This window comes from Haemorhous mexicanus, chromosome 2, assembly GCF_027477595.1.
Source record: "Haemorhous mexicanus isolate bHaeMex1 chromosome 2, bHaeMex1.pri, whole genome shotgun sequence".
Lineage (NCBI taxonomy): Eukaryota > Metazoa > Chordata > Aves > Passeriformes > Fringillidae > Haemorhous > Haemorhous mexicanus.
In genome coordinates this window covers 96,602,573-96,625,490 of record NC_082342.1, presented here as the reverse complement: position 1 = coordinate 96,625,490, position 22,918 = coordinate 96,602,573, and the positions used below count along the sequence as shown (strand labels likewise).

General features: G+C 40.2%; 1 protein-coding gene across 12 annotated transcripts in view; it reads left to right on the top strand.

The window, feature by feature from the left end:
• Positions 1-22,918, top strand: part of MCF2L (MCF.2 cell line derived transforming sequence like) — a 145,076-nt gene that overhangs the window by 87,747 nt on the left and 34,411 nt on the right. For 8 of the 12 annotated variants that reach the window (XM_059839656.1, XM_059839668.1, XM_059839659.1 and 5 more), the window contains 2 exons: positions 559-673; positions 17,745-17,835. In XM_059839656.1, coding sequence (XP_059695639.1) covers positions 559-673; positions 17,745-17,835 — 206 coding nt within the window. Of the gene's footprint in view, positions 1-558; positions 674-15,300; positions 15,578-16,990; positions 17,565-17,744; positions 17,836-22,918 lie in introns of those variants that run through there. The other 4 variants (XM_059839667.1, XM_059839666.1, XM_059839664.1 and 1 more) reach the window with 4 other exon arrangements.

Sequence of the window (22,918 nt, the reverse complement as noted above, 5' to 3'; positions counted from 1 at the left end):
GTTCAGCTCTGCTTCACCTTCTGTACATAATCTGGGAATGAGAAATCTCATTTGAAACACCTGCATCCATTTCTTTTAATGTTCTGCTCCTTCTGTTTCACCAACCTGGAAGCAAAGCAGACACTGAGCAGGGTAGGGGGTGTTGCATGATTGAGTTCCAACTGGTGAGAGGGTTCAGTTCAAGATGGAGATTCACCTACTTAATTCTGAATTAACTTTTTTGTTTCTAAGTTGGTTGCTTTCTTTCTCCAAATTGCTTCTACTTAGATGCAGTTGATGTTTATCAGAGGATGCACTGCCATCTGGTGTCAGATCTGCTCACATTTGTCCAGAAAAAATCTCATTATGTGAATGGGGTGTAACAAATTTCTTTCTATAAAACTTCCTAAGCATTGACGAGGAGAGATACTGTTCAGAATAAACTGTCCACACATGAGCCCTAAAAAAAAAAAAAAAAAAAAAAAAAAAAAAAAAAAAAAGGCAGTTATTTTATTAGTGGGAAATTTCAGTCTAGTTAAAGAGACTTGCATGTAAACACATTTGCTGCTTCTTTTGTAGGTGGAAGAGGGGGAGATGGCTGCCCTGTTATCACCTTTCCAGACTATCCAGCTTTCAGTGAGATTCCTGAAAAAGAGTTTCAGAATGTTCTGACCTACCTGACAAGCATTCCAAGGTGAGAACCTGTCTAGAAGAAAATTACCTTTTATCTGCTAAGGGACTTTCCACATTTGATCCCTGACATGTGGTCTAAAAGTCAGGCTTGGTATTTAATTAAGGAAAAGGAAAATTAGGCTCATGGTGCAGTGTCAGTAAGCATTGGTTAGTGACAGCTGTCTAAGATAGTTGTTAGATAAATTACGCGCTGCTATTTATATTTCATCAGAAAATTACTTCCTGGTGTGTATGGATACAGGTCCCATGATGGACATTGTCCTCCTATGCCACTGTATCTTAGAATGCAATATTCAGAGTTTCAATTGAGCACATGTATCATTTTGGCAGAGCATGGTAATTCTTGGGTGTTGCTCAGGATATTGCTCGAGAGAACAGTCTGTATCTACATAGAGAGGTTTGTCCTCACCACTTGAGCTGCTCCCTGGCTTAGCTGAATGTGTCATGTCTGCAGACTTCCAGAGCTTTGTCTGATGGTGCAAAGCAGGCCCAAGGATTAATTCTGACTCTCTTTGAAGGCACAATAGGGTGTCCAATGGGCTCTCCAATAAATATCATGATTTTTGTTGAATGACTGTTAATGAATGAAATAGTGGGCTGAAAATCCTGATGGAGGTGAGTAAGGCAAGTAGCAGAATAAAGTATATACCCTAGACTTCAAGAGAGGAAATTTTGGGCTTATTCAGGGAACTAGTAGGTGGGATATAAAGGAAGGCAGCTCTGAAGAGTAAATCTACTCTGGAAGGCTGCCAAGTTTTGAAGGACAGCATTCTCCAAGTACAAGAAAGGCACGTCCTGGAACGTGAATGGACGTAACAGGAGGCTGACCCCACTCTGAAAGTGAACTTGTGACTGAGCTGAGATACAAAGGCAGCGAACAGGAGGTGAAAGCAGGGACAGGCTACAAAGGAAGAATGTAGATACATTGTCCACATATGTGGGGATGGCGTCAGAAAAGTCACAGCACACCTGGAGCTGAAGGATAAGACAAAAGGGACATCACGGACCGCTCGAAAAAACTTCCGGTGCTTTAGAGGTGCAGGAATAAACAAGGAAAATGTGGATCTGTGCTGAATGGACTGAGCAAATTAGCAGCAGCCAATAAAGATGAGGCTGAAACACTTGAGTTCTTCACTGCAGTCTTCTCTGACAGTGTCTCCCAGGCCTCTGTGTACAGGAAGAGAGTTCGAGGAGGAGAATGACAAGCAATGGCTGAGGACAAACTCAAGCATCTCTTGAGAAATCTTGACCCAAATCTGGAGTTTGGGATAAGATGAGCTGCTTTGAGAGTGGTGAGGACGCTGACCAGTGTCCTAGTAAGGTTGCTCTGTATAATCCTTTAAAGGTTTGGAGATTAGAGGTAACCTCACTTTTATCTGTGAGAAAATTATGGAGTGAGTCTTCTTAAAACACACTTTTGGGCACATAAAAGAAGGAGGTGATGGGGAGTAGCCAGCATGAATTACACAACAGTGATAGTGCTTGACCAGCCTATTTCTGTCATGACAATACTGGATGCATCAGTGCAGCAGAGCTGTGCATGTTTTTTGCCTCACCCTAAGCAAGACTTCCAGCTTAGTCTCCCCCAGCACTCTTCTCTTCACCTTCAGTTGTTACATTTTGGCAGGTGGGCTCCTGAGCGGGTAAGAAAGTGCTTGGATTATCAGGCTCAAAGAGAGGGGTTTATTGCCTGGTGTTTTATCTGGAGACAGATTTCCTCAGGGAACTGTATATATCCATGCTGTCAGATGCCCTTGGCACGGATCTGAAGTAGGAGATGGAGTGCACCCTCATCAAGTTGTATTTGATGTAACCAGCCCCTCCTGGTTGAACTTCTTAATCCCTAGTTTGTCAGGGAATGAAACTCTGAAGCCCACAGCCAGCTTTTGCATTTTCTTTGTTTATCCTGGAGGTGGTTAAACTGCATGGTGCTAAACATCCCTTGATCATATCTTGGGTACTGTTTCTGCAAATAATTATATTCTAAATTCACATCTGCTTCTCCTTTTGAAAGTCTTTGGTGGTGCACTTCATGGTGGCCCACTGAACTGCTGCACAGAGTGTGGTTCATGTGAGAAATTCTGATCAGAACAAACAGCATCTGGTACAGTGGGGGAGCACTGAGTGCATCCCAGCCCACCACTTTGATAGGAGCAGATTTTCTGAAGGTTTGTTTGTCAGTTGCTCCTACCTGACAACAATTACTCTGGGAGTATTGAGCCAGAAGTGGTCATTCCTTAAGTCTGGCTATTCTTCTAGGATTTTCTTGTTTCTTTAATTCATAGGTATTTAGAAAGAGAGGACTGTTCTTTGTAAACTAAGGAGATAGGCCAGCTGTCTAGATGTTAAGAGTAAGGTATTCACTATTGTGAATATAACAGTTCTCCAGGTTTAAAGTGATAACAGTTCAATTTCAAATCTTGTAAAAATAATGCTGCTGTTAAGATATTGATAAATTTGCCACCTTTTTGTGCCTGGAATCGATAAAATCTCAAAGGGCTTATGATGTTCCTGACTGATATCTTCAGTAGCAGTGTCAGAAGCTTATAGTGTAAAACTGTGTTCGTGAGGCCTTGTACAGGTTTATGGGAATAAAAACGTACAGAAATGACACTAGCCAGGTGCCAGCATACATCCCCTTGTGAAAGATATTTTGCTATTGATCTGTTACAAATATTGATACACGTATAACCCTAAGGGGCCGTGCTGCAGTCTTCTTGAACTGGGATATTTCTAATGCTCTTAAAGGTGGTGTAAGGTAGGATTTTCCCTGCTGTCTTAGAGTTCAGATACTGTTTTAGGTGCTTTGGAAGTGGCTTTTAAAGGAAGTGGAGGCAGTTAGTTTTTAGTTTGTCAGTTGGTTAAAGAGGTGTAAGGAGTACAGATTTACAGAAAGGATGGAAATGCAGCCCACAGCTCTTAAGCATGGACTGCTATCCCAGGTTATTGTCCTTTAGTTTATCAGAGAGGTAACTCTGTCTTTTGGCTGTTCTGACAGACTAAGGGCAAATGGACTTCTCTAAGAGCACAGACTGCAGAGCACAGACACATCTGGAGCCACCCCAGTTCCTCAGAAAACTACTTATTCTACTTGGCCCTATGCTAGATCACAGCAAGAGGTTGGCAGCAGTAGCTCAAACATTGTCCAACTGCCTGGAGTCACACGTTAAGGGAAAATATATTTCATGGGGATGACAGTAAGGAGCTACTAAGAGCCTCATAAGAAGATCTTTCTGTCCTCTACAGTAGAGTTCACCCAACAGTATATTTACTGGTAGAATAAATCTTAGCAGTGGCTTCAGGTTTTCAGGATATCTTTCCAAGTGAAAGAAGGCTAGCTTAGGAGTTTGTTGAAAGAGGAGAAACTGGAACCTCTCAATCTACCTTTTTATTCCTTCTAATTTTATAGATAAACATGACCTTGTCACCTCTTACTGTGTCCTTGTTCTGTATTATCTAAACACTGGGTTTTGCAAGGTTTTTCTGTGTGAACTTTCTCTCGTCTTTTTCACAGTAAACTTTAGTAATGAAACAAAAAATATCTCATGGGGTATGTTGCATTTAGGAACAGAACTATTAAAAGTTGCATGCTATCAGCTTAGATGATCATGGAGTGGAACAGTGTAAATAGTAGAGCTATTAGCATGTGCTTAGATGTGTAAATGTCTGATATGTGAGGATGTTAAGAAAGGACACAGTGGAAAGGGAATACCTCGTCTCAGTTTAAAGATACTCAGTTAACCTTGGTGCAACTGTATAACATTAAGCAGAAAGCGGAACCATATTCTTCAGGTGGGTGTTGTTAATGTTGCAAGGTAAATTCATGTTCTGTAGATGGCTGGATAAAATATGATTAACGAGGTTTGTAGTAATCTCAAAATATTCAGTACAGATTGTTGACATAATGTGTGACAACAGTCATGTACCATGTGTACAGAAAGATTGCTGCTTTGTCAGGAAAAACAATGGATTAAGGATGACTACGATAGACAGCAGAAGATTGCAGCTAATGCTTTTATAACTTCTGTTTTGGCATTGAAATATATGTTGTAAGGTATCTGCGTAGTGCTTCTGAAGCAGATTTTCCTTTTAGCACATAATTTTATTATTAGCATTGTTATTATTGAAATATAAGATAAATTTTTATTTAAAAGGTGAGAATTCTCATAGAAAAATACATAGGCTGCCCAAGTAGGAGAATCCATGGCAGTACATAAGGCAGTACTTTCTAGGAAGAGCAGTTTAACTGAAATGCTGAATGGTACAAATAGTTAACCTGTAAATATTGATCCACATTGATTAATAGTTCTTATCAATGGAGTTGTAGAATACAGTAATATCTCTAGATAAAGTGTCTGTAAGAGGTGACAACTTAAAATTCGACTGTATTTCAGTAGAGGTCAGCCATGTCTTGCATCCTTTTGGGATATCTTGAGATTTTATAATGTCCATGTAGTTGGTCTGATTCTCTTTCTTCAGAGAATGTCTCCTGTTATTTCACTCTGTGAGTTCTTTGGGGATGACTGCTGAGCCCAGTAGGAAAAAAAGGCCCTGCAGATCAAGGTTGACTTCTCTCTTAGCTGAGTAAAAGCCCAAACACCATCATTCTTACTGCATAGTGGGAGAGGCAGCTGTGCAATGTTCCTTTTGCATCCCACATGTACTGAGGCTGAAGGAAGAATATTGCATTTCAGAGCATTCAGTGTTCTGTGTTTTCAAAGTTTTTTTCATTTTTCTATTGATTCTGGTAAATTGACTTCTAAGATTTGCAGTGTACCTTGAGGGCAGGTGTTATTCATAATTATTTTCTCTTCATCACAGCTGTTTCCTGAAATGCATTTTGTTAGCTTAAGTGTGTACACATTGTTGGAGTATGAATTTACCAAACATGGATAGTAGCATGAGAACTTGCTCCAAAAGAGATTAATAGATAATTGCAGTGGTTAAAAAAACTTAACTACACAGTATTTTTCAACATATGGTTTTGCTTCTGGTTAATTAGCAGTTTCTACTGCAATTAGAAAACAATATGCTGTTTATGAGAACAAAAGAGTATAATTTTAATGCTTTTCTTTCTGCTCATATAGACTCATCTTTGAACAAAGAAAGCAAGCTAAGATTCTTGTGGTCACAAGAGATTGGAAAGCTGTTATTTTCAAAGTGTAAAGCTGAGTCTTAAACACAAAATCCCTTTCAAGAGAAATAAGTAGTGTAGATTTGAAAATTCAGAATGGTTTTTGATGGCCTGTTTGAGTCCCATGCTGCCAATTAAGTATGATACATGGGCCTTTTTCCTTGTATTGTGACAGAGCCTTGTACAGCTTCTCTTTGTAATGCTGTCCTGTCCTACTGCATGATCTTGAGCATAACTCAGGTTAGCTTGGCGTCTTCAGCAGTTTCCTGTTTTGAAAGGTGTCCATCAGTTTCCTGGCTGGGACAGTGTTCCCTTCTTTGAGATTCCTGAGGGTTTACAAATGCTTGAACACCATGTAGCCTTCTAAAAAATCCTGTTGTTTTTGGTACTCTGTGGTGTAGGAAGCTAGGGAGCCATCCTGTCCAAGGAATGGAACAAGAATGAGATGACCTCTGAAAGCGTTGATGTCCAACAGTTCCAAAGCTCAGTAGTTAGGGTTTGCCAAGGGTTTCCTTGTTTACTATACCAGCTTTCCATTGTTTGGGATAGCACTGGAAAACTGAAAGAGAAATATGTGTGTGTGCTAAGCCTTTTGGTGGGCTCAGGTCTGTGTGGGCACAGCAAAGCATGATGAGGTGGGTTAGGCAGGGACCAGAAGGACAGGCAGCAGCGTGGCATGGCTGTTGCTGGAGCTAGCAAACCTCGGTGTCAGGGACACAGAGGAGCTCAGGGCTCACACAGCTTGGGCCTGGTCAGTCTCCTTGGCGTAGATCCACCACTGTGCTCTGAAAGCAGAGGCAGCAGTGTTGGGGTAGTGCTGTGTTATGAGCCTGTAAGTGTGTCAGGGTCCAGCAGACCTTGCAAAGAGCCGGTGTCGGAGGGTAACTGCCTGTGTTTGCTCATTTATCTGCAAACTGAATGCACAGCCCACCACCAGCTAAGAGTTCAGCAATTTTGTTTTATGGAGTGCCAGGGATGAACATCACCACATAATGGGAAAGAAGTGCCAAAAACCAGCTGCCCTGACAGTTCATACTGATGTGCTGAGCAACAGCTTTGCAGCTTCAGAGTTTATTTCTGTCAGCTGTGCTTAATTTCCCTGCTCTCCTCTTTGTTGGATTACAATCCATGCTGAAGATATGGAACCTGTACCCTGCTGTTACCTTGGCAGCCCCTCAAATTTGTCAGTGAGAATATCCCAGGACTTCCAGCAAAATCTGTCACGCTGTGTGTACCCTTCCTTTCTCAGAGCACAGCTGCCAAGCAGTTGTAAATACCATATGTTGTTGTAAGCAGTCAGGGAATGTAAGGTCTTAGGTTTGAAGTAAGAGTGTTCTATCTTAAATTTAAATGGAAGTCCAAAGCTTTTGGTCAGATACATACCCTCATAAGATTAAGGTCAAAGCCCAAATTGTTACTTAGAGTCTGAATTTTACTGGTTTTAAAAATATTTGCACTTGTTTCAATGTCCACCTTATAAGTACCTTAAACTTGTTCTAAAGCCCAGCCCTGTACAGGTAAAGCCTTTCCAGTCTTTAAATCTCATTTACACCTTTAGGGTTTAGAGGATTTGGGTAGTACGTATGACACGCACCATCCGGTGGTAAATTTAGTCTGCTAATAAGACAAAGTAAATTAAGCACTGTAAATTTGTGAAAGTTAATTACTAAAATTCTGGACTGTCACGCAAGGGTTGTGATTAGTCCAGTATTAAATTCAGAGAATTTAACACCTTATTAATTGTAATGGCACAGTTCTAAGATAAATTGTGCAGCATTCCCTGTAAGGTTGTTCCAATACTTTGTGCAGTAGCATTAGTAATTTTGGCAGTGTCCTGGAAATATGTATAATTTCAATATTGCAGTTCTGAATAGCTGTAAAAATGTTTTATGGAGCTGGACTTAGTAGTTCTGAAATGAGGGCCACACAGGCTTTCTGTTGCTCAATTTACTTGAGCTTAAACCGACATAGAGTTTGCCTTTATTGACCTATTTATCCTTAATTGTCCCTCCAGGATAACGTGACCTACTTCAGCCATCTGTAGTTAAGTCTAACTGAGTCCTCAAAGTTGTTGTCTTTCTTCAAACAGTCCTTCTAAAAGCAGCTCTGCATGGCCTGAAAAAATCACACTGTGTTTTCCATTTAGAAAATTATAGCTCTTGCTTAAAAACTCCTATTTTACTTAATTTCACACACTAAAAGAGGATCTGTTAAGCAACAACTTGTTAAATTAATTTTTCTTTCACCTGCAAAAATGCATTAAGGTCTCTCTGATTTTAGTTCCTTGGTGGGATAAAGCTTGTGAAGTTCTGGGCAGGCAGAACTAGATGATCTTGACGGTCCCTTTCAACCCAAGTCATTCTATGAATCATAAAAAAGGCTGATGGGTACCATGGAGAGGCAGTGAGTACACGTGGTACAAGCAGATGTCCAGGCAGATGATGATGCCTGGACAATTTAGTTGTTATTTTTAACCCTGGCTACATTCCCTCAGTTTCCCCCCCAACAGCAAAAGCTTTTTGGAGCAGAAAGAAGGTCAGCATAAATACTAGAATATAGCCAGCATTACCGTCTTCCAGTCAGTCATGGTTAAGGAGGAATTGCTGAAAGTGGAAGAGAGGTTGTTTTGAGGACCTGAAGGGGCACAGGAGATAAAGAGCAGATATAGGGACCAATCAAGGAAGATACTGACGCCCATATCTCTGAATCTGAGTGAGGAGATAAAAGAAGTATGACCTGGATGTTATAAATTGGAATTTATAAATTGACATAAATATTTTTTAATAAATAAGGTGTGTACCAGCGCTGTCCATTTGGCCGAGGAACACAAGCAGTCCTTGAGACAGAATTTCCTCACGTAAATATGTTGGGATTTGTATCTCACAATTTCAAGAGACCTGGTTCTGTGCAGGTTAAAGACTTCTGGTTGCTTTTGGGCCAAGGCTGGAGGGCAGCTCTCCTGTTGGTCAGTGAGTTAGCATTTGCCTTGTTGCCAGGATGTCTCTGGTAGTGGCCCATCTTCCTTGCAGGTTCTTGGTCTGTGAGCTGGCATTGCAGTGAGCTGTTGTTGTCACTGTCCTGTGAGCTGCTGCTGTCACAGTCCTGTGGTGACTGAGGAATTTTCAGAACAAGCACAGGGCTGCACATAACCACTTGTGGCCGTCTGACCTACAATCATTGAGAAGTTTTGAATTGTTAATAGCCCCTTAGACAAAGCTCTTTGAAGTTGCTCTCATTATTTTTTCTCCTGTTTATCTGGCTTTTAAGATCTTCTGTCACTGACATAACATCATGTGTAATTATTCTTGCCTATGCTTATAAAGTAACAAAAGGCATGTATTTTCATGGTGTCACTCTGCCTGGCTGGATGATTCTGTTCATCTCTTCTGCTTCATGAGCAAATTTTAACCATTTGCCTATGATGGTCTTTATTTATGCCATCTTACAACCCAAAAGTCATCTAAATTCTTCTTTGCCCGCTTGCTGATAGATCCTAAAATGCAATTTTGGTTATCTGATGGTTCCCCAGTCCTGAGAAAATTGCAATACAGTGTGTTTTAGAAATGCTTGGGGCATGAACTAATAACAGCTGAGACCAAAAGTAAGCATAATACGAAAGGAAAGAGAAAAGGTTTTCATCAGTGGTACCCTGGATAAGATTTAGGGAGAGTTAGCTGGAATGTGGAGAAAAAAGAAAAAAAAAGGTGCATAGTTGAGGCAGGGAAATACATCAAATTTCTTATCTGAACCTTGTCTAATGATGAAGTTCTAACAGGTTCAGCTCCAACACAGAAGCTCAGATTTTCTTAATTTCCTGTGCAGAGAAATCTGTTTCTGTGAAGGGAAGGCAGTAACTATCAAAACCAGAATAAAGAGACGGTGTAAATGCTTTGGGTTTTTTAATGTGCATTTAAAAATATACCTATTCACTGAATTTCAGTGTAGAATTAGTTAGATTGTAGAATAGTATGCATGTTGTTTTTTGGGGGTGGAGGGGAAAATGTTTTTGTTTTCAAAATCAGATTTGAAGCATAAGCTTTAATAACAAATGGTGCCTTCTTGCTTGCAGGTTGTGCTGCTGCTATGGAGTGTAACAGGATTAGTTGTGTTGGGTGAAATGCAGCTGTTAGTGCCAAGAGCTTAGAAGATAATAATTTTTATTGGGCATTCAGTGATTTTGGACAGACCACTAGAGGCTGCACTTGTATAACAGTACTTCTGACTGTTTTATTTTAAATTTTCTTCTGCTGGAAAGAGAGTGCCTTCTCTTTCCTGTATTGCTTCATGAATAGTGGCCAGCCTTAGTTTGAACTGGGTGGGCTTTGCCTTCCAGTTACAGTTCATTGAGCTGACTATGACAGGGCTCAGTAATCAAACAGAATAAATTTTCCTACATCAAGAGCCTTCTTTTGTGTTGAAGCACAGTACAGGCTGCTGACTGGTTAAACACAGTAAGGAGGATCTGGCAAGCTTTTTCTCTGTCTCCAGAGATGAGGGTATGGAGAGACAGGTGCAGTGCAGAGACTTCCACACCACCAGGCACCAGCTTTAAATTCAGCACCTCAGGGAGTTTGAGGTGAGCCTGTTCCTTGGGTCTGCTTTGGATGATTTTTCAATGAGACAAAAGTGATGGACATGCTCTTCCAGCACTAGCTGACTTCTTCAGTGTTTTCAGCAGAAGAGACAGAGGTTACAAAAACTGAAGCCAAAATTAATTCTGATTGAAATTACAGAATTAATGTATGAAGTTGTTAATCATTGCATTCCTATTTTTGCCCCATATGCAGTGCCATGTACCATAAATAGAGTGCACCTGTATTTTCTGGTTTTTTTCTCATAAATATTGCTGGAATAAGAACTGATTGCTTATGGTCTAGTTACACACCTCAGCTGAAAGTGATTCTCGTACGAATCTGAACTGAGATGTCACAAATGAGTGTCACCACAAGATGTCAGTTTTGTCACTGTTTGAGTGGGAGCCAAAATGTCATGCCAGTTTGCTTTAGGGCTCAGGAGGTCTGCTAGGTAGCCAAAGAGCTTCATCTGGGTGCTCACAAATGCTGCCTTTGTTAGGGACAGTTCTGTCCTCAGATTTGTTCAGCATCCTTGTCCTCAGTTAGTCATACATCTACATCTGTGGCAGAACTTGGCACCAAACTGCTGTTTTCTGTCTAAGGGATTAAATGCCATGACAGCAACAGGCACTTGGATATGCAGCCATCTTTTGGAAATATGTTTTTATTCTATTTAGTTTTTTGGCAGATGGTTTCTTTGCCGCTGATACCTCAATTAAAATACAAGTCTCAAATTTTCTGTTGAAAAAATAGAAAATATAATTCTAAAGTTTGCTAATTCAGAGCAAGTGTAGTTAATGGGAAGGTTTTACTGTCCAGCTTTCAGAACACTTCCAACTTGTTTTAGGGGTGTAATTACTTTATGATTACATTAGATATAATTTCATGAGTATCAGAAGTGATAAATTGCAAGTTCAGAATATAATTTGTAACATTCTGTAACTTTATAAAATGTTACATATGTAACACATTCTAAAGGATTATAACTTCTTTTATTTGCCAGGCTATTCTTCAGTTAAATGCTTTTAAATACTAATTTAAATGCAGTTTTTTATAAAACTCATTAAGTAAGATCTGGAATAGCAGCAGCCTTACAAAGCAGCATTCAGCTTAGGTACAGTGTTAAAACCTAACCTACAGGCTTGCTTTGCAATTGATGCAAGGAAGTTCAGTGTAAGAGCTCCTGTGTCTGGTTTATAGATCTTATCCAGTTCCTGCTATCTCTAAATTGTTTTTATCAGGAACCTTCTGCAGTGAGGCTGGGTACTTTGGGCTGTAAAAGCCTTGAGACAATATCTGAGGGTTTCAAACTGGACCTTTGAGGAATGTGACGTATATCAACCTATTTTCATCATTTACTTGAGAAAGCACAAGTGTGCTTTCTTTTCTTTAGAGGTGTTGGTTTAAAATGTTAAGTCCCTAAGTTTAGTTTTACTTTGGATTGTGAGAAAGAAGCTGTCATAAAATAAAAATATTTAAAGATCAAATTTTAAAATTATCAAGCAGCTTTTAAATGTTTTAAAATTAGGGATACATGCCAAATGATATTTTTTGTGCCTTTTTTAAAATTCATCCACTTCATTCTTTTGGATGAATTGGCCAGTTCTGAAACAAAGCAAGCTTTACAATAACGAGCAATCAAGAATTGTAAGAAAATGAAACTGTTCTAGATCTAATTATGGTTTAGTGGATGGGTGCTACATTTTGGATAATGTTACAGCTGATTTTTCTTTTTTTTTTTTTTTTTTTTTGTTTTTGTTCATAGCCTAGTAAATTCTTCTGCTCTAGGAAACACTGCATCCTCTAGGATGTAGCTAATGATCAAAGTGAAATGGTGTGGGTTACCCTACATAAGGGGCAGGAGGAGAGGAGGTGTGCAGCAGGGCTATGCCAGGTGAATTGTTACTGCCCTTTTCCATACCATATTCTTCACTATATTATTTGACTGTCTTCTAGAGCTTATAAAGGCCATTAAGGAGGTGGCTCTTCTCTGCTTCAATTAGCTGCTTTTCTGGTTTTATTTTTTAGTGTGTGAAACTGGTGATTATGAAAGAATTCTTGTCTCCCCTTCACCCCCCAAGAAATCATTCCTAGCAGCAGCAGGAGAGATGGAGAAGTAGTCTTTGAGGTGGCTCAGGTTCAGTCAGTTGGAAGTGTCTCGTCTCTGCAAATGTAGAATGCAAAGTTTCTCTTGGGAAGCAGCAACCTTGCTCATTAAGTGTCTGATTTCCAATGGGCTGTTCCTAAGCTAGGTGACCCATGATGAGTGGGTGAGCCAATTCCAAGTCTTTCTTACATAGGTTTAGAGTTGGATGCCAAAAAAGATCAGGATTTGTGTGGTGCCCCAGACCTCACATCTTTTGAAGCAGTGTGTGTGTGTCACTGTGCTGAGGGTGAGGAAGCTTTAGGGTAGGGTGGTGCCAGGGTTCTGCTTATGATACAGATTGCTGCAGACATTGCCTTGGTGCTCTGTTCAATGCAGTAATTCTTTGTGAAATGTTGTTGAAGTCCTGCTATGGAAATAGCTGTCCAGCCCTTGAGAGCAAGAATTTCTAGTCCATTTGTACGCTGAGGTAGTTGAGGTAGGGAACAGTCCTGACTGTCATGTAGGCCAACTGTTTAATAATAAAGCTCTAAGACTGAATTTCAGTTTTAAATAAGTGGACTTATATAACCTAAAATGCTGTACAGAATTTCAAACATGCAGAAGTTTGATACTTTCAGGTCTCTGGATGAACCCAAAGATTTGCTTTGTTTCATCTGTAGCAGAGATCAATGTATACTAACTGCTTTCATACAGCAGTGTAGAAGCAATAGGAAATTATTGGTGTAGCAGCTGTCACCACCCATACCTTGGAGAAATGCAAGGATCTTTCAGAGGATGTTTATGTAATTTCTTCCACATACCCCAGAGGGAAGTTTCTTTCCACAGTCCTATGTACTATAAGCTTTCCCACCCTTTCCCCCAAGTGCATGAGCTAATAAGGCTTGCAAACAAGACAAAGAGGAGATGTTCCCATAATCTAAACTGAGGAGTCACTAAGTGGAAAATTCAGTTCCTGCTCTGCATGGAAAACTGGCTGCTCGTTGGGCAGGTATTTCAACCTCACTGTCACCTCCTCCTGATGGTTTTACAGTGGCTCCCCAAGACAGGGGGAGGGGCCTGAGCAGAAAGTCTACCCTCTGCTGCATTGTCTCCTGTCCTCTGTGGCCCTGCTCCTCTTCCTCCACTTTCTACCTTTCTAACCTGGCCTTTGTGAGTTTGCTGGATACATTTCCTGCAGAAGCAGGGATGGTTCCCTGGCTTTCTAAAAATGTTCTGTTCTTTGTTGTGGTGAATAAACAGAAGAACAGTGCTTATCCCATGATGTTTTTTGTTTTGATCTGGGGGGGGTTTTGTGCGTGTATTAGGAGAGAAACAAAGGAAGGAAATACTAAAATTGAATTAGAAGTTTATATAAATTATGTTTCAGAAAGTACACCGGATACAAGTTAATACATTAAAGACAAAAAAGGTCATATGGGAAATGTTAAGAAGCCTGAATAGACAGGTGTTTCTGCTAAGGTTTTCTAATATTTCTCACTGTAAGGGTTGCTTTCTAGTCGTTTTCCACTATGCCGAATTTTCCTTCCATTTGTGAGGTGCCACCTGGTTTTATAGTGTAAAGTTCAGCCAAAATAGCTGCGTGGTTCCTAAGATGCCAGGGAACAAATCCACCATGCTCTTCAAACATTGAGACAATTGTTTGAGAAGCTCAAGTGTCTACTTCCTTTGTTCAAGGACTCAGACTTGACACTCAGAAGAATGATGGCTTTTGTGTCAAGAAAGTACCTTAAGAAAAATCTGCCCAAACCCCCGGCCACAGATGCTAAGTAACTACTCAAGCCTGTTGCCAAAAGTGTCCTGCTTCATCCTGGAGCTGAGCAGGAGCTTCTCTGTGGTTACAGGATGAGCTACTCTGGAGCCAGGTCTGCTACCAGGGCTGAGAGCAGGAAGGCTGTGGCATGGGGTGTGAGTGCCACCTCTTGACCAGCAGGCAGTGCCGACAAGCTGCTGGACTCCACAGACAGGAGCACAGCTGAGGGAAGTGTCCACCCAAGGGAAGATACTGGGAGATGGAGTGGGACATAGCATAGAGCCTGGAGGATGAAGGGACTGTGATATTCAGGAAGGGGTGAGGACTGATGTCATTCATCCTGACAGTCTAAAATTAAAAAGAAAAAAAAAAAAAAGACTTTTCGAAATGCTCTTGGGACAAGGAGTGATGAATGGGAGAGACAAATGTTGGTGGTGGGGACAAGTTTATTGGAGAGTGATGCAGAGGCATGAGAAGATGTGAGCTAAGCTCACGAGTACAGTGCAGCTGGACCAAGGCAGGGAAAAAAGCTTGATGAGCTTTTCATGAGCTGTGCCTGTCAGAGCATGCTTCTGCTGAGACACTGAGCACAAAAAAAATGCATTCCTCTCAAGCACAGGGAGGGGTAGGGGGAAATCAATATCAGGATAAAATGTAATAAATATGGCTGAGGGAAAGAGGGGCAGCTGGCCCTCACAGTTAAATCAGGAGCCAAAGGAAAATTGAGTATGTGCTTGTTTCCAAAGCACTGTTCCCCTATGCCCTAGAAAGGAGGAGGGTATTGCAAGGTGTCCTGCATCCCCATGTGCAGGTGCATGTCTGGCAGCAAGGAGAGGTCAGTAGAGCAAGGGTACATTGGCAAACAGACCTGTTTTCAATATTTACTTTTCTTGAATGCATGACTTTGTTCTCTTTGTAATGTTCTCAACTTTGTTGTACACAATGTCTTAGTTTGGTTTGTTGCTTCCTGCCTGTGACTTGCTGGAGCTGGATCCCAGACTCCAGAGCCAGGCCTTTGCAACAAGGCACTGTTGTCAAGATAACAAGAACTTTTCCCACCCTGATGGATTTGGAACAGGGCATGTAATTTTTTTTTTTTCCCACCGCTCTATATTAATGGATTGTTAACAGTTTGAAGTCAGATGCTCAAGACTTTGCCACCGGGTCTCTTCTGGGCAGCAGTGGGGAATCCTGGCTTTTTATGTCTGAGCTTGCTGATTCATTTAAGCACACAACATATTTGATCCTCCCATTTGATCCAGTGGAAAAAGAAGGTTGGCTGAAGACATCTTTTGGGCTATCTTAGAGATGTGCTTTTCTTTGTTAATTCTTCCGCTTAAGTAAGCTTTGTCTTTTTATTTTTCTTTTTTTTTTTTAATAGATATTAAGCTCTGCTTTATTGTCAGGTGTTGAGGCAGGTGATTAACTGTGTGGAGTTGCCATGTAGATAATTTCTGGGATCCCTGCTGAGCCTGTATTTTCATATGCTCCTAGAGAGAAATCCTACTGATGCTCTTTCAGAGGCTTTGATTTTATTCATATTGCACTGAAATATAAGTATTTTCTTGAAATATTATACAGATGTTGCATTTAGTTACTCTGAGGTTATGCTTCCTCTGAGGAAGTATTGAGGGATTTCAGGACTCCTGGGAACTTCTACTGAGCAGGGAAAATAGACTCTTTATGAGTCTTAATACACTCCAAAATCCACACTGACTCCTGTGGGGACAGCTCTAGCACCTTTTTTACTCCATTGATCCACATTAAGGCTGTGTACCCAAGGAGTTTGTTTTGCCATTTGATTATTGTGGCATGTGGTTGCTATTAGAATTTTATTTTGCTCAGTCACTAAAGGTTTAAATTGTGAGACCTTTAAACGGGGAACAGGAAGAGGCTAAAATCCATCTGAATCTCTGTCCTCCTCTTGCCCTTTAACTAAAGAAAAATAAGAGAGGAAACTTTAGTAAATCATGGAAATTTACTGCAGTGGGAAGCATATTGCTAATATAAAGCCCTGCTTGTCTGCAAGAGTTGTCAGGCTTACAAGGCAAGTGCTCAGATGTTGTTTATCAGTGTTGTCCTAACCCAGAGGCAAGAGTTAAGTAACATGCACTGAATGTGGGCAGTGAGGATCACTTCTAACATTCTGCTGTGCTGAAAGGACTGCTTAGCTTCTTCTGAAAGAAAGCAAGGGCTCTTTTGCATTTCTACTGATTATTCATGTTTCCCAGTCTTCCCAGAAGGGTGTGTCTGTAAATTTGAGAGATGCTGCATTTTGTAAAAGAGAGGGAATACTGTGAGTCCTGTTTAAATCTGTAATTTTGAAGAGTAGCTTAAGACAGCACATCTGGGTACCTGTGATCTTCGCCCTCCTAAACATCCTCTTATCGTTATGCTACTGACATAATCTTATAAAGAAAAGCTGGTGGTTCCATGATTCAGCAATCTTGAATAAAGGATCCTGACATTCTGTTGTGTTAATTTTTATTTTTTCTTTTCAGATATTACCATAACAAATTGATGCACGGTATTTCTAAAGGTCACGCAGTGCCACAGCAGGCCTTGCAATAAATCATCAGATGTGAAAATAAGGCACATATACTGAAAAAGGAGCAAATGTATAAGACAATTAATCTGAGCCTGTCTGCCTTGCATTTGCCTGCTGTTTCCATTTTGATTGCGATTGGCTGGCAAGGGCTGCTGCTGGCATTGCACAATTGGCTTAGATGGGGAATTACAAAACAGGAGCACATCCCTTGGTCAGGGCTCGGTAGCACATGCAGCTGAGCACAGGCGAAAGAGAAAGGTCACCCGTACGGCAGGATTTGAGCAGAATCTCTCTCACAGATGTTTCCATTCCAGAGGAGTGCCTCTGAGCTCGTTGTTCTCCTCCGTGGTTTGAAGAGCTTAAATGCTGTAAGGTTTTTTTGTTTCAGTGAATGTGAAAATGCACCTAAGAAGAAGTTTACAGCCTGGAGGCATATGAGAATTCCAGATGCATGGAGCAGTATCATGGAATGATCAGAAGGATCTGTGGTTTTAAGGAGTTTTAAGTATCAGTGAGGAGGAAGACAATTCAAACGGAAGGTTAAAAGCAGATGCAAAAGGAAAACAACTTGATTTTGATCCTGAAATTATACTGACAACATCATGAGGAAGGGATTATATCAGCACCAAACAGTGGAGAATCAGTCAGTTTCATTTTCTTCTGAAATAATCCCTGTGCAATAAATGTAAATACTATCTTTTGTGAAAAAGAAGAATTCATTATTTGAATGCATTCTGAAACTCTGCGAAACGCTGTGGGACTGCTGCATCTTTTCAATGGTGTGTAGTGTGTCTTTATTTAAGAAGTTTATATGAGGAAAATTCTGCACAAAAAGATCAAGCTACTTTTTTTTTTTTCTGCACTGTTTTTTGACTGCTTTTCTGTGTGAGGGAACCAGGAGTTACATTGGTATTTTTAACTAAACTTTCCTGTTTTCTTCTTTCCTCCTCCAAACTTAGTTTACGAGATGCTGGAATTGGATTTATTCTTGTCATAGATCGCAGACAGGACAAATGGACCTCTGTGAAAGCCTCCATACTGCGGATAGCAGTGAGTACTCTCTTAAATTTCTCCTTAGAAAGATTTTTCTGTGTTGAATCTTCCTCTTACAAGTGGAAAAACATAACTTTTTTTCTCTTCAACAATATGTCAGCTAATAGATGATACAGAAGGTATCCAGTAGGCCTTTTGTATCCCAGACAGAGCATCGTGTGTCTCTGATGTGCTTTTAATGCAGTCTGCAGCTCAGGACATCCTCCTAAGTATGCACTTGGATAGAGTGAATGTGTGAGCATGCAGCTCTCCCAGGTGGGAGCTAATATTTGCATGGACAACCCATGGGTCCCATAGAGTTTTCACTATTCAAGTGAGCTTCCCTTTTACAAAGAAATGAGGGTGAGGGCCCTGGTTGAGTTTTCCACTTGTGAAAGGAGTTCACGTGGAAAAACTGTTCTTGTAATGTTTGATTTAAAACAAGGATTACATGTAAGCAAGAAAATCTTACGTGCCTTCAATCAACAGTACATGCTCTTAACTTTCCCAGTCTTCCTCTCAAGTAATATGAAAAAGAAGCTTATTAGAGGCTTTTTTTTTGCCTTTTCTTTTTTCAAAAGTAAGGGAAGAACAGAGTCATGTTTATCATGTGCTTATTCTACTGCTGATTTACTTGGTTTTTAAAGTTTTTGGTTCATTGGTTGCCTTTCTTTTCTTCCTTGTTATCCTTGCTTGAATTATTAGAGTCATAGTCTTTCCAGTAAGGGCTGAAAAAACAAAGCTTAAAGTATCTTTTAATTTTTAATGGCTGAAAAATTTTGTCTTTGTAAGATAAAAGTCAAATCAAAACAGTACATGGTTTTTTAATGTGGCCGGATTATGGCCAAAGAATTTTTTGTATTATAGGTTAAAGGTGGTACATTACTTTAAAGTAATACATCTTTAAAAGTAGTATATTACTCCTACCAAATGATGTTTTGTGAATGAATATATAATGATATAATATTCCCACAATACAACTCTTTACCCAATAATCATGGTAGAAATGTTAATATGTTGAAAAGACATTGAAGTACCAGCAAAATTTGCTTTTGCAGCTCATCTTGAAATTTTGAGATGCAGCATTGAGTAGATTCCAGTAGTGAAAACTGAGAGCAGCATAATTTAGGATGATTGAAGAAAAAGGCCTCTATCTGGAGGTTTGGCATCTCTCAAAAGTCAGTGCTGTAGTTTCTGTTCAAGGACAGATAAGTGTTGCACAGATTATGGTCCTTTTATTTGCATAATTGGGGTTGTGAGGGTTAGGGAGCAACTGCAGACAAGTTGCTTATAACCATGATGATAACATTTTTGGTAATGTTCCTCCCGTGTGTGTTATTTTGCTTTGAAGCACAGTGAACAGAACTGGGCAACTACTCCCCATTCTAAGGGATCTGTCACTGTCTTGGTGGTGTTGGTGCCTAAGGGATTTAGGGTGTTAAGTGCAGGAGCACTGCACAGTTGCAGTACTACTGCTGATGGGTTATTTTGGTTTTTTCAGCTTTTCTCATTCTTCTGTGAGCCCTTTCTGAAAGAAGAATCAGGCTCCTTAGCTGAAGTCTAATCTGTTAAAGGCAGGATTTTTTATATTTGCTTCTCTGTTGAACAGCAACAGTGTTGGCTTTGAATTGTGCCCATGTATATATATTTATAGCAGTCCTCCTGTTGGGCTTCAGCAATAGTCACATCAGCCCTGAACACTTGAAAATTTTGTGTTCCTACTCGGAAGGAAGATGTAGTGAAGAATTGTTTGCTCTTGACCATCATATCTTTGCTATAATATTTGATGTAAATGAAATCTAATGCATTTCAGCTGTCTGGTGTTTAACAAAAAAACAAAGCCAAATATACAAAATATGTAATTGTGCCAAATTAGTAAGCTCCTATTGATAGACAAAGATTTCTTTTGAATGGCTCAAGGGTAACTGGAGACTTCCACTTGTTTGGTTTTTCTAACAGTTAGAATTGTCTTTTGGTGGTTTTGAAACATCTGAGTTATTTGAGCTATTGAGACTGTACTCGATGTCTGAAAGCCTGATAGGTCTGGTAGGTTCAATCACAGAATCACAGAATGGTTTGGATTGGAAGGGACCTTAAAGATCATCTAGTTCCAGCACCCCTGCCATAGACAGGGACACCTTTCACTAGATAAGGTGGCTCAAAGCCCCATCCAAGCCTGGCCTTGAACACTTCCAGGGATAGGAAATTCACGCTTCTCTGAGTAACCTATTCCCGTGCCTTGCCACCCCCACAGTAAATAACTTCTTCTTACTGTCCCATCTAAACCTACCTCCTTTCAATTTGAAGCCATTCCATTTTTTTTTTTTTTTTTTTTTTTTTTTTTTTTTGATTGCTGAAGCTTATTGCTGTGTGTTAAGACAGGAGTGTCATGTTATTTGAGATGAGAGTTTTGGCTGTCGGTTTATTTGTTGTCATTCCTGCCATCTTACCTGTTTTTTCTCTAATCATCCTGAGGGAGTTGACCCTCTTGATTTGTGAAATCAGAAATGACAGCATAGGGTGCTGCGGCTGGAGCACTGCTTGACAGGAATATCCTGGCTGGTGCATCTGCCCATCACTAATACCCTGGCAACTGTAGGACATGTATTTGTAAGCACTGAGTAGCTGTTAAACAGAAATTCATAGTAGCATGGATTTGTTATTATTATTTCTTGTTATTTTCAAGACTCTTCGTACACATTTGGTTTGTACTAGTGGGTATTGGAAGTATGTTTTGAAACAAAATTAACAAAATGTTTTGTTTCAGTCTGAAATTATTATGGAAAATGTATTATTAAAAATTTCTAAGCTTCATTTTTCCTTCTTTGTTGTTAGGGGTACTTTTTTTTTCCTGGGGCAGAAAATGAGCAATGATGAGCTGAATCTGTATTTCATGCTGATACTTAAAGGTTGTTGTAGTCAAGACTCTGGAGGTGAGGTTAACCTATTTTTGCAGACATAGTGGAAGACCAGGACTGCACGGTTCGCCCAGGGTGACTGCTGCTGCAGCACATGCAGTGCAGTGGGACTAAGAGCAAAGCCAGGGACCTGGGCTGAAATATGGCCCTTCTTTTCCTGGGATGAGACAGAGATTGTGGCAAGGACATGCCCAGGCATGCAAACCTTGCTATTGTTTTATTCTACTTGATGAAGTTGCAATGGGCAGGCAGCCCAGGATGTTGTTGTTAGCAAGCACAAGAATGCAGGCTCTGTGGCTTAAGAGACACTGCAAACAACATTATTCTTTTTATTTCTCACCTAATTTAGCTGAAGTGAAACTATTGGCCTAGGAAGAATCTCATCTAATGGGACAGTCAGCCTGAGAGGTGCAATTCTGGTAGAGATTCCAAGAGCCAAGTTTAACGTTAAGTGTGAAGTCTAGATAGCGAATTGTCATGTTGTTAGAGAGACAGTAGAATTTGAAAGTTCTTACAGGAAAAATACTGAACTTAGTAGTTGCAAATTGTTCACTTGTAATACATTGCTGTTTGAGGATACAAAATTTTTTCAGCTTTTTGCCCTGTCACCTGCAGCGATTCTTCTAAATTTGTATTAGAGTGTCCTGTTTTCAGTTAAACAGAGTATTCAGAGTGTAAAGAGACATGCAAGACCTTGCTGAACCTTTTAGCTCCTGGGGCTGGGCAATTACGTAGTCTCGTGGATGAGTGTGCAAGGAGGAGCAGTCATGGTGGCTGGTTAAGTACCTCTGTATTGTCCCAGCTGAAGTTGGGTGAATGACAAATAACAAATGGTGAATGACAAATTGATCCACTTGTCCTTTCCCTGCAGTCAAAAATTACTCTTTTTTATCCTTTTTTTTTTCTCTCCTAATGTTATCATACCCAAACAAGCAATATTCAATCCACAGTTGTAGGAGCAAGGCTTCTCACTGATCAGTGTGTTCTAGGATTTCACACCACTCTCTGCACTGTTCCAGTGTATTTTCTTAAAAAAATTGTCTGTGTCATTACATTGTATTAATCTCTTGTTGTCCTGTCATCATTGTCTTCCTCCATCTAGAGGGAAAGGCTGCAGTTGAACTCACTCTTTTAGACAAACAAAAAACTGAACTCAACATCATTAAAAGTTTTACCATAGCCATTCATCAACCTGAGTCCAGGGAAAATAAACTTCTTGGTGCGTAGGGAATAACATACCTGTGGGCCACTGCTCTTGAGTAAGCAGTTCGGATGGAGGTTGGTTATTTTGTTGGTGAGGAAGTTTTATCCAGTTACAAAACTTTGCAGCCCTTTCTAAATGTAACAAGAGATGGGTTTTATTCTGTCTTCTGGAGAAGAAGTTTGCTTTGTGATTTTCCACCCCTAATTAAGGATACACTGCATGCAGATTTCATGCCTTCTGTTTTGGACTGCCTTGTCCAGAGCACTGCTTTTCTTAGCTTTTCATAAATCAAAATGCAGTCTTCACTGTAACAGTGACTTAGCCCATTAATTTCTTTGAAGATCAGGGCCACGACTGCTGGCTGGCAGGAAGAAACCTGAAGCCAATGGACACAGCACACCAGAATGCTTAGGTTGGACTCGATGATTGTGGAGGCCTTTTCTGACCTAATTGATTCTTTGATTTTGTAATACCAGCCTAAACCTTGCAGGAGTCAGGCAGTCCATTTTTGTGCCATCTGGAATCTCACCTTGGTTTGATAGCCAAGGTGAGAAGCACTGAATTGCAGTAATCCAACTTTGAGTTCTTTGGCCTTCTTTGTAGAGATGTTGAGTTTCTTAGTGGGTTCTTGATGTAGAAACAATATGGTTTTTAAGTGGTGCCCCATGAAAGGCACTGTTTTATATTTACATGGGATAGGTATTTCCCATTTGCCCAGTTTCTAGTTAGCTCTTTGCATCATGTCCTGAAAAGTAGTGACACTTCACACTTTGTATGGCTTAAGTTTGAAAACACTGCTCTTCTTTCAACCCTGGTCATGTTTCTCGTTTTGCTTGGATTTAAGACTAGAACTTGGCAGTATGATGAAGCTGGAACCATATTTGTATTAATTTTTTTGCTATTGTTATGAATGAGTACAGTAACTGATAAATGAGTAAGTTTATTTTGAGATCAGTATGGTTTTGTCTGATTGCTTTGG